The sequence below is a fragment of the Coturnix japonica genome, chromosome 5, assembly GCF_054131305.1.
Source record: "Coturnix japonica strain WE chromosome 5, WE-NBRP24, whole genome shotgun sequence".
Classification (NCBI taxonomy): Eukaryota; Metazoa; Chordata; class Aves; order Galliformes; family Phasianidae; genus Coturnix; species Coturnix japonica.
The window spans coordinates 26,082,250-26,098,077 of NC_140667.1; the positions used below are offsets into that span (position 1 = coordinate 26,082,250).

Below are 15,828 nucleotides of genomic sequence, written 5' to 3' on the forward strand. Positions count from 1 at the left end.
TTTTTAAAAATAGATTGCATACTACTCTGAAAAACAATGTTTTGTATGTTTGTACTACAAAGCAATATTGTATTGCTGTGATCTCATTTCTTGATTCAACAAAATTACAGAAGAACCTCGCTAATTCTCCCTTCTCTGAACTACTTCAGTAGACAGTGAAGTCTCATATTACTAAGACTTCACTGAATCATCAAGTATACTACAGGTCATTAGTATGCTATGAAAACATCATAAACAAGACTAAGCTACACTTGCCAATACAATCAGTATATTTGTGGTGCACGAGTTTGCTTTACTCGCTAATTCGCAAAATTTGGTAAGTTGCACCTACTAACTAGTAGTGCGAATTAGCGAGGTTCCCCCGTGCTCGAAATTGAAAAACAGATTCCACTCACTCTCAGTTCCCCACACACATTTTTCAACTCCCCCATATCAGACATGCCTTCATCCATAGGAACTAACACCAGACTCAGTTTCTAACATCAGTGGGAGCTTTCTTCACCCCCATGCCCTCCTCCAGGGCACAAAAGCCCCAAAGCTAGCAAGCTTCCCCAACCCCACACATACATATCTGCATCCATCTTCCCTTTCCCACCAGAACACAGTCCTCCTCTCTCTCCTCTTTCATGGCCCAGAGAACAATGAGCTAGGACCATCTCTTTACTCCCACTTCTATCCGCACAGGCCAATGATGGCAACTTCAAGTTTCCTTTCCTTCTTCCCAATATGGGAGGAATGATGGGATGAAATTTCAACCCACAAGAACTAAGAGCATATTTTATCCACTTGACTAGCTCAGATTGGTCAAATTTTACATCACAGAAAACTAGCAGAGTGTCTTTCTGTCCCAGTGACATACTCAGCACTCATCTCTCAAGACTGATGGCTTCTTACAGCACATAACTACCTGTCCTTATTCATCACCATATAAATGTACTCATAGAACAATTTACATTTCAACAATGCATCTAACAAAAAACATAGCTGATACCATTAGACAGTGACTCATTTGTTCATTCTCATCCAAGAAAGCATCTTCTCCCAAAGGAAGGGAGAGAAAAGAAAGACAAATTCTCAGCTCAGCACTCTTATGCCTTAGGTTAGCCATGGCTAATAATGTTATGGGGAAGATATGTTCACTCCCTGAGGGAGATGTTACTTCTTGCACCACTCTTAAACCCCATAAGTATCTGAAACTGCATTATTGACTTTGGAATAGGTACTTTACAGAAGACTTAAGTGCAGAAAAATCTTGATCAGTTTTCCAATCTTTCATATTAGGTGCAGAATGGCAAGCGTAAATCTCCATTTTCCCATGCTTAGAAATTTGGCTGGAAAAGCTAAGTCTGAGTTTGTTCATTCTTAATCCCTCTTCTCCAGAGTTTGTTTTAAACCACAAAAAGGTCATTCACAGAAGCAGGTCTAAACCAGAACATTCATTCCTGCTTAACAATTTTTTTTTGCATTACACAATATAGTAAAACCAGCTGATAAATTCCAGCCAAATTGACACATGCGTGTAAAAGTAATTTTGCAAAGTAGGAAGATTATAATACGCCTTTCATCCCTGAAGGATCCTTCCAAAATTTGTGAGGCACTCAAATATACGGCTAATGAAGTTCATCCACATGTGGAGAAACAGCTGCAATCAAGTTGGATCACGGTACATTAAAATAATGTGTACTATAAGCAAAGAGAGAAATTTGTCAAAAACTACCAGAGCAAATCCCTACCATTACAGAAGTGCCCTGGCATTATTAAATGGAAATGCAAAGCATGCAGAAAGTTTTTAGACGTTTTTAAAATTGTCATCTGAAAAACCTACATGCACATACTGTTTAAACTGCACTCAATTCAGTATTTCCACCTTCAGAGGGATGAAAGGTCAATTCAAACCTGCCCAGATTCAAAGCTGTTGTTCCAAGAAGTTTAGATCCCTAAACCATCCTGAAAGGATAGTTTCTATAACTAACTAGTTTTCAGCATAAAACATAAAACTGCTGCTGACATCAATGCTTGTTGATCTGGTTTCTCATCATGAGTTTAGGTTAAAAGCGTTTAGGCACAAGGTTTGGCCATTATATAAAGCTGAGTTGAAGAAAAATCTGCTTTGTCCAAAATCAAAACACATACGTCCTCCTTCTTTTCCTTTTTCTTCTTCCTGGGGTGAGAGTCAGATTCCTGGGAGGGGGCATTGAGCTCGCTGGAATATTCTCGTATTAAGACATCAATGGCCCCTTTAATTATCTGATCTCTTCTCTTTGTTTCCTCATCCAGTGCTTCATCATCATCATTTGTAGTCTCTGGTCTGGAATTCTAAGGAAATATGGCAAAGTAACAGAAATCAACAAATTGAGAATAATATTAGTGTTATTTTAGAAGTTAACCTTCCATCATCATGTTAATGCACTTAGTTTTTACTAAAACAACCCCCAAGTAGTAACTTTATTTTAGCTTTATTTTTACTCAGATCTTTGCACACTAGCAGTAATGAAGGGATCACAGTTTTACTTGTGGAATGACAGTTGAGAGCAGACATAGGATTGCAAAATAAAACCCAAATAGTGAGTAACTAAAGAAAAAGAACACACACAGAAAGGCAATCATTATAGCTCCACTCATGGTCAAAAGCTTCTGCTCTGTTTCCTTCACGACCTTTAAGCTGTTTCAGAATCAGTTCCTCAATGCCTACTGAGCTGCCATGCAATGTAAGTATCTAACCTTAAAGTTGTAGTTTATTAAAGGAGAATTATATGAAACTGCCCCAAAGCCCACAGGAGCTCATGGAAAATAAAATTCATTAATTGTACAAAAGCTTCACTGATGTTTTAAACCCAGTAGTAATACAAGTGATGCTAGGAGGAAAGAAAAGTCTGAATGGAAGAGAACAAACAAAACTTTATCTATGCTCACAGTTAATGTATTACTTCATTTAAAACTCATCACGTTAGTAGTCTGCTTAACTGAGCATCTACTGCATTTATTACTGTACACTAGGTACATAGTCAAAAGCATCAAGAGTTTCAGGTGACGACTATGCCTCTAGTTCTCATTAAAAAAGAAAATAACTCTCATTAAAAGGAAGTACTTGTGTGTTTGCAATTCATTTTACATACCTTTATTAGCAAACCTAAACCTCCTAAAAACTGATTTTCTAATGTGAATAATAGTTCCCTGAACAAGAGCCTATTCAATTTCATTTCATGGAAAGTAATTGTCTTAAATACTGAATATCTTAAGGAGTCTATAATACTTTAAGATAGTTACAGAGCAAACTCAACAACTTGTGACACAAAACACTAAGAAATAAGATTGATTTTAACACACAAACTTGACAGATGACTGCTCACTGCCTGATACCCACATCTTTTACTGAATCATGAACCTCTCTCCTTTTCATTAATTTGTTCCAGAAGATTTGTCAATAAAAGGAACAGACAGTTACTCTGCCAGAATTTGCAAACTAACAGATCTGGAGTTTATAAACTTAAGAACTAATAAATAAAACTGAAGCAACAGAATCACACACTACAGCTATTTTCTATATTCTACACTTCAGAATTAATTTTTAATTGATTCCATAGATGCAGTTGTATTTTATAAATAATTGTGAACAGATTAAACTTCAGTTGTGATGAACAATATGCCCCAACAGCCAAAGGGCCAACCATATCCTGAGGGGCACCAGGCACAGTACAGCTTGCTGGTCAAAGATAGGGACTGTATCAGTTTAATCAGCATTGGTACAGTCTCACCTCAAGCACTGTGTGTACTTTTGGGCTACTGTACATAAGGTATTTTATAAACAGTACAATGTGTCCAAAAGATGGTAACAAATGCAGTGAAACAATTACAGGACATCACCAAGGAGGCTCAAACTGAAGACACTTGGTTAGTTCAACTTACAGAAGCCTAATAGATGACCTCACTGCTGTCTGTATTTTCCTCATGAGGGGGAGCAAAGAGGGAGGTGCTCATCTGTGCATTGGTCACTGGACAAGGGAGAATGACTTAAAGCTACATTAGGGAAAATTCAGATTGGATCATAAGAAACAAAGAATTTTTTAATGGAGAGGGTGAAAGGCACTGGAACAACCTCCCAAGGCAAGTGTTCATGACTCCAAGGTTCTCAGTCTCAAATAAGCATCTGGACAGTGCTTGCAGATAGAATTTAACTCTTAGGTTGCCCTGTGCAGAGTCAGGAGTTGGACTCAATCCTCCTAAGTCCCTTCTATCTCAGGATATTTTATGATTCCATGACTGCAAAAGTTAAACAAAGCTAACTTGTATATAACTGTGTTTGTGTTAATCTAGAATGCTGTGTAAGTTCACCTAAAAGGGGTAATAAATCTTAAATAGCTCTAAGCGGGTTAATGCAATTATTTGTAGTAAATGTGGTAAAAGTTTTCAAGAGTACTTGTGAATTAAGAGCTTCCACTTCATTTCCTTTCATTGCATCTTCAGACTCATTAATTCGATTCTGGCAAAATCCTAAAGTGAATTAGTGGCAGAGAAAAGAAAAGAAACTAGGAGACCGGTTCGCAGTTTGATCTAAAAAGCACATCACATTGCCCTCCTGCCAAAATAACACAAGTCATATATTATATACGTACCCCATTAGAGGCCTTTTTCTTTGCTTTCCACTCATCTAGCTGAGCCTTTGTCTTTGCATCAACTTTTACTAGTAGCTTCTTCTCTCCTATCTGGAGGTCATGGAGTAGTCTCAGTGCCCGTAGTGTGGATTCTGGTTCTTTGTATTCACAAAATCCAAAGGCTGAAATAGATGATTAAAATGAGAAGTGAACGTGTTAAAGCTCTTCTGGTAATCAGCTTTGTTTAAACAAACCAATATATTTTGAATCAAAATTTGAACGTAGATACGTCTCCATTTAAAGTACACAAAAAAAACCCCAACAAGATAATTAAGTGTATAACGTTTGATATAAGGAATAGCCTGGTAAATAAAGTCAAAACCAATGTACAACACTGTAGTTTATAAAGCATTTAAAATGATCTTAGCTAACAAATGTAACCCATGCAAAGAGGCATCTCAGATTTGCAACTGTCTGAAGACTGATAACATCAATCAAGAGTACAGCATTAATCTAAAGTATTTCACAACAGTTACAGAAAGTTGTGAGGGGAAAAGAACATTGTGAATATTAAATCATGTATCAGAAAGATAAGAAAACAATAATTATATAATCATATTATAATATTTAATTATAAGAAATAGTAAAATAGAAGAATATACAGAAACATTAACAGAATAACCATAATTATTTCATATACCCAATGGACAAACATTATAGGAAAAAAATGAGTACAAAACGGGGATAGGAAAGAATGAAAAACTTTAAATCAGGAAAACCTCCTTAACAGTTAAAGCTAATACACAGTAATGGAAGTGACTACCAACAGTGCTGCAAATCCATTCCCCTGGAAGTTAAGTCCAGGCTGGTAGCTATCTCTCAGAAATGGTCTATAAACACATGACGTAGTCTCAGAACAGAAAACATTTTAATCTTTCTCAGTTTCTTTGTTTTTTTTTTCCTGTGTTAATTTGTAGGACAAAATACTAACACTGTATCAGGAAGCATTTAACAGTTAAGTTCTGTATTCAATATCTTAAAACATTAAATATTAAAATAACATCGCCAAACATCTCATAATCTGCCAAGTAATAAAAACATTATTTTGATCAGAGATTTTGAAAAGCATGAACATTACCTTGAAGTTTTCCAGATGCCCCTTGAACTCTTTTCCAACTCAAAACCAAGCCACATTTCTGCATTAAAGACAAATAACATTTGAGTATTATTTTGTATGAAACATTAAAAAAAGTTAACAGTTGCTGCACAAACCACATCTATATTCACTGACATATACAGCTAAAAAAAATTACCCTTCCCTTATTCATTGACTGTAAGGTCAAAGCTACTGGACTGCTGATCCAGTGAGTAGGACCAACCCCGCTTTTAGTTTCAGTTCCACTACTTGGAGGATCGCAACTTTATTTATTAACCAGGGATTAATGATAAAAAGCAGCCCTCTATACTTACTGCTAGAAGCTGCCGTATGAGCATGTCCGAGGCCTTCTCAGAAATGTTGCCTACAAAAACTGTGGTAGTGGGACCACTATTTTCATCATTTTCTTTGTTCTTTAAGCCAGGGTGATCTTTTCTCACTCCTAAGTGTTTTCCAACCATAGACACTGTGGTAGGGACTAATACCTAGAAAGAGGAGGAGAGAACATAAAATAAAGCACTGCTGCTGGTTTTTTTTCCCCCCTATATTTAAATTTTTAAAGACAAAGTAGGATAGACATGAACTTGAAAGTTAATTTTTTATATGACCTCTGATTCAATTTATGGAGTGAGTAAATAAACATTTCACTTTTTGATATCCATTCAACATCAAGAGAATGTCATTTTCTGATAGAAAGAAAAAAGGTGTACCTGAACATGGCTACTGGAAGGTCTCACAGCAAGCATGCAGTAATATTAAACATCATTTGTTTTACAAATTACTCATTTGTGACATATGAGTCATGGGAAGTTGAAGCACTGCACCTAACATTGTGCTAGATGCTTAAAAAAAAAAAGCTGCAAGCGTAAACTAACTTAGACTTAAATCTTAAAAGGCTTCACTGGACATATAACAGGTCTTAAAAACTTCGAGAGCAAATAAACACTACTCATTAAGTTGGTCAGTACACAGCCCATAGCCATTTGCTTTCAGTTAAGGAGCAACTACTTGTAAAGCAAACTGTACAGACAGACAAGAATGTTTGTTCCAATTTGCTGCACCTCTCCTTCCACTTAAGAAAGATTAGATGGTTCTTCTCTCAAAACTTCTTCTAAATGTGTCAGTTTTAATAATGTTATGAGGAAAGTGAATAATGTATTTGTTCCAGCATTATTCTCTTAAACACCACTGGTTACCACAAACATATCTTTCTATAACAGATAATGCAAACTATCAAAAGAATAAATCGTTACTTTGGGGAGATTTCTTATGCTAAATCACTAAAATGCTAATTCACCTACATGTCAATATATAGCTTTCATACTTTAATTAGCATAATAATTTAAATAACTATTAAACGTTTCTTTCCACAGTATGTCTTTTAATGAAATAGTTCAGAAGACAAAAATACTGTTGAAATCTACTCGTGAAACTCATCCCAATGTAATACTTACAGTTGGAGCAGGAGCCATAATGCCCATTGGCACAGGAATCATAGGGGTCCCTGAGAAAGACAACACAGAACATTAATCTGTCCAGTTAAGATTACTGATAAACACAGATGAATTGCTCGCAGTCATGATTACTAAACAAGACAGCAATTTAGATGACATGAGAATTTTAGCGTATTGATTACCAGTAATTCCTTAAGCACTCAAGCACAGCCTGAGCATGGTTTCAGAACATGAACATCCTGGCTACTCTTAACATATTCTCATTTTGGCCTTGTTCTTCACCAATAAACTTATTTTAAAAGCACATTCAAACCACAGTATTGCTCTAGAAGATGAGTGAGGCTGAGAATCCAATAGACAAATAAGTATTCTAAGTCCAAAAGGTAGTAATCTCATTCCTTATTTGATCAGTTCCAACAACACAATCAGTCCCTTCATAGTGTTTAGGGCTGAGGTCCAAAAGCATGAAGCCTGTTAGCATTCTTTATTATTTATGACACAGCTTAATAAAGGTTGCATTTAAAAAGAAAAAACAATTCACAAGCACACTACCCCATTAATTATTGAGCTTAAGTCTTTAAATTTTAATTAACACCACTATTTAATAGTGTGAAATTATATGTAATATCCTTCTACCCACTACAATACTCACTGATGGCTTTAAGCACTATCATGTTAGCTAACACCTAGTCATAATAAAGGCTGTTTACCTTTACATACCAACTGTTACAGGGGAGATAAAGCTATCTGTCAGTAAGACAGTAAGACACAAGAACAATGAAGTTAATTTCACGTTCTTCACGAAAATACTCTCTGGGGATCCAAGATCTTTTTTCATGCTACACAAACATCTTCAGCCTTTGATTCTTCTTTCTAACAAATTCTCTTCAGAGAATCTGCTCTCAGTTTTAATGCACCACATCATGTCTCAGACTAGAAGAATCAGCCCCAGACAGAGTCTGGTAGTGCAGTTGTAACAAACTGATGTGCCTAGTGCTCAGCAGAACCCAATAAAATCTAATAAGATGTTGGGCACCATCAGTAAACATACTGATGATCAAGACCATGGGCATCATTTTGCTGCTCTATAAAAAGTCAGTGCATCTGTATCCCAACTAATACCTACACAGTCTGCAATGCAAGAACATGCAGACTTGTAAGAGCAACTACCTGACTGGAGTTTTGAAGCAGCTCATTGGCAAGGAAAGAATTTATCCTCTGAGATACTCCAAATGCAAATGCTTGCATGGAACGTGATGAAAAAGACCAAAAGATGCCATTTGCCAAATGCTCGCATCACAGTTCAGGAGGACAACAGACATAACAAGGAAGTAGCACTTTTACACAGCTGGTAATGAACTGCTGGAACTTGGAACAAGAGGTGACTTGTTATTCCAAGAATGGTTACCCCTGTATTTTCACACCGTGCGTACTTGACATGGAGAAGTGTTTCCAAAAGCTACTACAACAGCTTATTTGAAAGTAATCAAAATCTGTATACTGCCAAGAAAGTGACTCTTAAAATACCTAACAAAAATGACAATCTAGCTTCAGACTTAAACAAAAGGACAACAGAACTGGTACCATGTCTAACAGATTAATTTCTGGTCAGAAGTAAGCAGACAGTGACAGACCTAACAGAGTTTGTGCACTTGACATGTTGTGTAGCTACAACTAGAGACTCAATTGCAATGAACACAAATCAGTGTTACTGTAGTACAATTAAACCCAGTAACTCCTGGAAAATAGCAGCTTATAACAAAACCAAATTTCTTTCTGCAACAGCTTCATACATTAAGAACTTACCAGGAGGCACAGGTGGAGGAAAGCCGGGAAACTGTGGAGGTGGAATCCCAGGGGGGAGAGTTGGGATTCCCATTGGAGGGCGATTCAAATGAGGTGGGAAAGACATTCTTACAGAAGCAATCTGTCAAAAGGATAGAAAAGGAAAACTGTATTAGTCAGTTCCCAAAGATAAATCATAAAAGCAGACAAAATGATACATATCTAATGATGTTCAAGCTTTATACGGACATTCACCTACAAATTAAAACATTTTAAATAATCAGCTGGGGAAAAGTTTTCTTTGTAATACAAGTATTCCTTACCAATGAAAAACAGCAGTAAAAAAAAAACACCATAACCATTATGTGCCTCATCATATCAATGTTTTACAAAGAACATGATCTAAACAGCATTTAATAGCATGCATGTTGTTTCTTTAAAATGAAGGTTTTCTTCTTTGCAGTATCTGAAAGCAGAAGCAAGCTTGGAATACCCTCTTTGGTAAAGCAAGTAGTTCTCCAGAACAAGAAATGATCACATAATACAACCATAGCACAATTTCAGAGAGAGAAGCGGGGAATCCTCATGTACAGCACTGACAAGAATTGAAGATAACAACACAGACACTGGAGAAAACCCCAGTCTCCAGAATGGAGGCAGTTGAACACTTGGAAGAAGGTCCTCTGATCTATTTTTTCAACTTCCAAGCTCACAAACCTTCTAGACCCATCAGGGAGGATAGCCTGGGAGCTGAGGGTCAACGCACTATCACAGAGAACAGAAGATTTAACATCATTTTCCTACTCAGTTATTCTTATGCAGGTATTACTGACACCACCCAATAAGACTCAAGATCACCCAAAACTAATGCTCTTGCTTTTAGAATTTTACCAGCAACCTCACATAGTTAAGTCTTGGCTCTCACTCTATAGTACCAAATGGAGCTCTGGTTACCAATACCCACTGCAGGTCACACAGTTTAAATCTCTGGGCCCTTTAAGTCTTTTAATGCTTGTTAAAACACGCTAAATTACTGAGCAGTAACTTGTCATGCCTATATTTTCTCATGAGTACATAGGCACATCCATACCATGCTGAGGAAGCACTGAAGCTTCAAACACCCTGGATTACATAGATAGAAGTCGCAAAGACTATCAGATAAGAGCCCAGTGAGCTTCCCATATACACAGCTATGTTTCCTGAAAGACTGAGCAGTACTGTAGGCTGCAGTGCAGTTGTTTTTTTCCAAACAGGCAAATGGAAGTCAAAACCATGACAGAAGGCCTTGAGAGCAAGAATTACAACGAATAAAATTCTGATAACTAAAACAGATCTGTAGATGGGATGGTGCACACCCGGTTTCCTACCGCTGAACGCTAAACAGGAGGTTAGCTTGCTGGATACAAATGTAACTTCCACACCTGTGCAAGAGCAAGTACCTAATGATAATCGTAAACAGTAAAAGAGCTAGAATCAGTACTTTAACATAATAGCAGATGCAAGTAAAAGAGCTCAAAATAAAGACAAGCCTGTAGCAAAATCTCATTTCCAAAGAGTCTATAAACAGCCATGAGGGACAAGGGCATACAGCCTACTGGAGAGGATTACAGAGAAACCTAGATATACTTGGCAGCATCTTTGGAACTCCAGAAATTGAGTACAAGAGTTCAAGTGTGAACCCACAGCATAATTCACCTGAAGATACTGAATCAGTCACAAGAGGTTCATGATGACTGCATTCATTAATTGGCCCCAAAGAGCATTCATCCACATCACACCAAGAGAAAAGATACACTCCTTTTGCACAAGGTCTCTAGGATGGTACAAGAAACAAGATAGCAAATTTTTCCTCCACCAGTTTAATGATTATTTCATACAATGTAAAAACAGAAAGCCTTTTTGTTCTTTATAATGGATACACTTAAATAACTATCGCTTGTCACTCCTGACTTCTTAAAGTGAACCTGCAAAAAGAAAGCAGCAAAGATGTACTGCCAATGCATTTGATTTGGAAGAACATTGTTTATAGAATGAAGAGTCTACACACCAACAGACTCTCCTCTACATTGTGAAGCCTGGATGGTATGGAACAGTCTAGAACTTCCTTATTATTCATCTTTGTATGAAACTAGGCAAAAACTCAAAGCAGCTTTGGAACAGGATGCCAGAGTAATTATCTTGTGGGTCTGACGTTCCATAGAGGCTACAGTAGAGTTACGTAATTTGAGGTCCACGGGACATAAATGAGAGGACTGTTAAACAAAAAACAAGTGGGAATTTTCCAAGCTGCCAGTAGGTGCAACCTCTCCTTGTTCTAATAAGCACTTTATTTAAGGCACCATTTTAGGGAAGTATAAAAAAGCCTGGGGAGTAAGAAGTGAAACAGTCCTTTGAATTAAAAAACATTGAAACATACTGAGCTTAATGGACATCTCACACGCACACAGGCAGAGGGCATTTCCTTCAAGTTTTTTCTAAAATCAAAAAGCAAAATGACAGCAGACAAGTTATCGTTACTCCACAAAAGTAACAAAGCAGCAAGGACAGATCAAATTTAGTCTTTATGTCACCTAGTCAGATGGATGTGAAACATACAATTATCTGCAGCATTTCATTTTACTTGAAACGCTCTTTTTTCCCCCCAATATCTGTATGGTTTTCTTGACAACAGCTAGTAAGCCATTCTGCTCCTGCCTTAAATCTCACACGATCCACTGCTGGCACCTCTGCTGTCTGGGACACTGGATATCAACAGCATAGAAAATCTTGGTCCCTTTCCTGCTACTGTATGTAACTACTAATGTGAAACCAGCTAACAAAACAGCAAGCGCTACACAAGCACAGCTACAATGCTCCAGGTTCAGCTTTAGTCTAAAAGGAGTTCGGCTGCTTTCATTCACTGATCTTCCATTCACTAAGTCCTGAAGGAACCAAATGTTGACTGCATCCACTGCACCAACCTTCTGAAATACACAGAGTGCAGAAATACCCTCACGGCCCAAAGGTTGGGTAAAACCCTCTGAGACATGTTAATTCTGTGTGTTTTGCCCATGAGGGCTGAGCTCTTCTGGCCAGCCGCATGCATGCTCTGAGGCACACAATGAAATGAGTGTGCAGGGCACAGAACTGGGCGGATGCTGGGCTCCTGTACAAGGCCACACAGAACTCAGAGGTACCATGAAATGAGAGTCACCATCATTCAGGTGCTGTTGCCCCATGCATTATCTTTAACTCCTATTATATACTTCCCATTAAGAGGAGAGTAACCACAAGTAGACCATACTGCAGACATTATTTTTTAAAAATACAGCATTCTTTTAACATATTTCTGGTTTCCTCTATTTCTTTTGGTAAGTGGGTGAGGAGATGCATCATACACTGAACACAATTTATTGAAAGACACTGGCAACTACTGTATTTGGAAGTGGCAGCTGAACCACCTGCTCAGCAGCATCTCAATTCCACCCAGCACACAACTCATCTCCCTAGTGTTTATAACCGTGTTAACACATTATCACTTTCATTGAAGACCCTGTGAAATATTTCTCATTGTTTTCTCAAGTTGTTTCCCATAGAACAGACAGTTATAATACTTACTGTTCAGCTCCCAACTAAACAAAGCTAGAAGCAACCACAGAAATCCTGAAGTCATAAAGCAAAACTAGAATTAATGCACTTTAAGAATAAATACAACATAACAGCAGCGATAGCACAGCTGGATCCAGCTTGATTTCAGCTTCTCTGATTACAATTTGTTATCATCACTTCCCAATGCAATCCTTTCGCATTCCAAGTAAAACAATATTTACACCAACTCATACCAAGACGTTGCACAGCCTGATCCCTCCAGTAAGGGGGCAGCAAACCAAAACACATTTAAAGAAATGTCACCAAAGTCCAGCTTTGATTACAATCTTAACTTCCAGACGATTAGGAGCCATGACAACATCCACACTTATTGCATAACACTGTGCTACGCAGTAACACCCTGAGTCACAAAGGCATTTCATCCCCATGTTTCACTGTAATGTTCCTACAATTGTTTTTCTATTGTGTTGTTGCCTGCATGTTATTTTACAACAAAATATTTCATGTATTTTATACCAGGACAGGTGCAGCTCAGCAGCTCAAACGTTTCCAAACACAACTGGAGATAACACGCACAACAAAGCAGCCTACTGAAGGCATTACTTCCTGACAGGCTTCTAACATCAGTCTTTACGTGGTGAGTGGATTTTTAAGCCTCTCCACTGTAAAAATAACTCCAAAATAAAACTAATATTTAACAGTTTGTCACTCATTGGAAATACAGCCTATATGAATGCATCTCAAAAAGGTACAAAGGCACCTAAAACTAAAGGCTCTTTTCCTTCAAACTATCAGATCCTTTAAGTGATGATGCCCAGCATTTCCCTATAAAGCTTTACAGCTTTCTCCAGAATTACCTGGAGGCAAAGTGATACATCAGTGGAAAACATGACCGACACGTCAAAAGAGAAAACGCAGATATTCTAACAGTATTTGCTGCTGAACAAAACTAGTATTTGCTTAAGCCTGCGCACTGATCTAGATGATCTAGAAAGATTTCAGTCATAACTAAGTTGCAACCCAAATTACTGTAAAATACCAACTGAAAAAGCAATTTGCTTACCTGAACCAAAGCCTCTGTCTGAAAGCTCCTTACCCAGAGCTCTACTAATCACACCGATTTTAACACCTTGGATTTCATTTTTAATTCTGTGCTCATATTAAGCTCTTGTCAGTAAAATAAATGGCCTTCCAACTTAACTTTGCTATCGACTCTTCCCAAAAGACAAACAAGGCCGGGACATTGCTAAATGGAAGGGAACGTCAAGAGACAGAAGTGAGAAATGCGAAGCACTGTGTGCAAAGCAGCTCCTCCGCAGGAGAAGGAAGAAAGCAGCCTGTGCTTCCCTACTCAAGCTGTTCTGGGCCACCTTCAGTAAATGCTGATGCAATCCTGGTAGCAACGCTTTGCTACTTCACAAAGAAATAAATAAAAAATACAGATTTGTGTGCAGTCATTTTAAGTAGAACTGACCAAGAACGACACAAGCTTAAGACTCCATTTCCTGCGAGGCCACGGAAGATCTGTTGTCATAAAGAAAAAAAAAAAAAAAGCACTAGTTGTGTTCAGGATGTCGCTGTCTGTATTATAATAAATCAACCAAAAACTGAAACACACATGAACAAAACAGTCAAAATAAGTTTTCCCTCAGACAGAAAAATGCTTTTCCCTATTAAGGAGGGGAAAAAAAAAAAAAAAAAAAAAAGGCACGAGAAAGCACGTGGCTATATAACACAGGTGGGACTCACAGGGCTCAGTCCGATTGTCTCCAACACAGGTTTACACGTGCCATGAGCTGACCGCCGCGGACCGCGCCCGGGACGTTACCCTCCTTAAAGCGCTCCCTCGCAGGAAGCGGCACCGACGAATGCAGCCCCAGTGTGCCGGCCAGGCCAGGAGCGGGCCAGGGGCAGCTTCAGCGGCCGCCGCCGCGGGCTCGTTCCCTCTCGGCTTTCTCCTCTCGCCTTCCGCCGTGCCAGCCCGCGTCGCCCGACGGTCCCTGTGCGGCCGCAGGGGACGGCAGGCCCCGCACGCCGCCCGGGCGGGAGGGGAAGCGAAGGGCCCCGCCGCCCCGTGAGCGCCTCCCCGAGGCCGCTCTCGTTCCCCCCCTCGGCGCCGGCCCCGCGCCGCCTTCCCGCCGAGAAGCGACCGCGGTCCGAAGAGCGGGACGGCAACGCAGCGGCGCGAGCCCGGCCCGGCCCCGGAGGCGCCTCCTCCCGGCGGGCGGCCGAGGCACCGCCGCCACCTTCCCACCCCCTTCCGGCCGCCGCGGCCCCGCGTCGCTCACCCTTCCTCGCTGCGGGGCGGGAGCCGCGTCCGGAGCGCCGCCGCGGCCCCTCCGAGAGGCGCAGGGCCGGGATGGCGCTAGGACAGCCGCTGGGACAGCCGCCGGGGAGCGGGCTGCAGGCCTGCAGGGCCCGAGGCGCCGCTAGGCCGCGAACACACCGCGCCGAGCCGACACCGCCGCGCTGCGCGGGGTCACGTGACCCGCCCCTTCCGGCAGCGGCCCGACGTGCACCGCGCCGTTCTACCATAGAGACGGGCTTAGAGCGCCCCCTCCATCCGCGCCCACAGAGCGAGGCGCCCAACCACAGAGAGGCAGCGGCTAGAAGGGCGGCGGGAGGGCGACGGCGTCTGTGCCGCCGCCATCTTTGCTGGGGGCGGGCGGCGCGGCGGCCTGACCTAGTGGAGCTCCGCCATCTTGAGGTCAGGGAGCGGCGGTTCGAGGCCACGGGAGGTTTCGCCGTTGGGAGCCGCCATTTGTGAGCTGCAGCACAAGGCTGGGAGCGGGCTGGGAACCCGCGGGCGTGTGAGGGAACGTGTGTTTGGGGTAATTACAGTGCAGCCAACGTTAGGGGCCTGCAAAGGAAAGCTGTCCTACGTCATTAGGATGTATGGAAGGCTGTGCCTCACCTGAGAAGATTTATAACAGGCAAAAAGAGCAGGTGTCCTACGATGCTGTATCCTCAGTTAAAAGAAAAGAGAATAAAAAAGGCCTCTGTGCTGTATGGCAACTTGTCCTGTTGATGCTGCTGCTGCTTTCCCTCACCTACATCCAGCATCCAGACCGCGTTAATAATCTTAACATTGTGCACCTCCCCTCCAGAGCATTTCAGAGCACAGCTGCTGACGGCAAGGAGGCTGCGTGTGCAAATAGCAAGCAGCTGGGGATGGAAGGAAAGCAGCCTGGAAGGTGACTGCAAAATGGGTCACAACATCAGCCCCATTAACATTTGGATTGGCTATGGAAAA

At 40.5% G+C, this 15,828-nt stretch overlaps 1 protein-coding gene across 9 annotated transcripts in view; it reads right to left on the minus strand.

Annotated features, from left to right (window-relative positions):
• RBM25 (RNA binding motif protein 25) overlaps positions 1-15,077 on the minus strand; it is a 29,584-nt gene extending 14,507 nt beyond the window's left edge. For 2 of the 9 annotated variants that reach the window (XM_015864597.2, XM_015864596.2), the window contains exons 1-7: positions 14,864-15,077; positions 9,009-9,129; positions 7,203-7,252; positions 6,063-6,233; positions 5,731-5,788; positions 4,614-4,774; positions 2,134-2,316 (exon numbers count right to left, since the gene is read on the minus strand). In XM_015864597.2, coding sequence (XP_015720083.1) covers positions 2,134-2,316; positions 4,614-4,774; positions 5,731-5,788; positions 6,063-6,233; positions 7,203-7,252; positions 9,009-9,114 — 729 coding nt within the window. In that variant the 5' untranslated portion in view covers positions 9,115-9,129; positions 14,864-15,077. Of the gene's footprint in view, positions 1-2,133; positions 2,317-4,613; positions 4,775-5,730; positions 5,789-6,062; positions 6,234-7,202; positions 7,253-9,008; positions 9,130-13,638; positions 13,822-14,049; positions 14,095-14,324; positions 14,800-14,863 lie in introns of those variants that run through there. The other 7 variants (XM_085548907.1, XM_085548904.1, XM_085548903.1 and 4 more) reach the window with 5 other exon arrangements.
• Between the last annotated feature and the right edge of the window lie 751 nt (positions 15,078-15,828).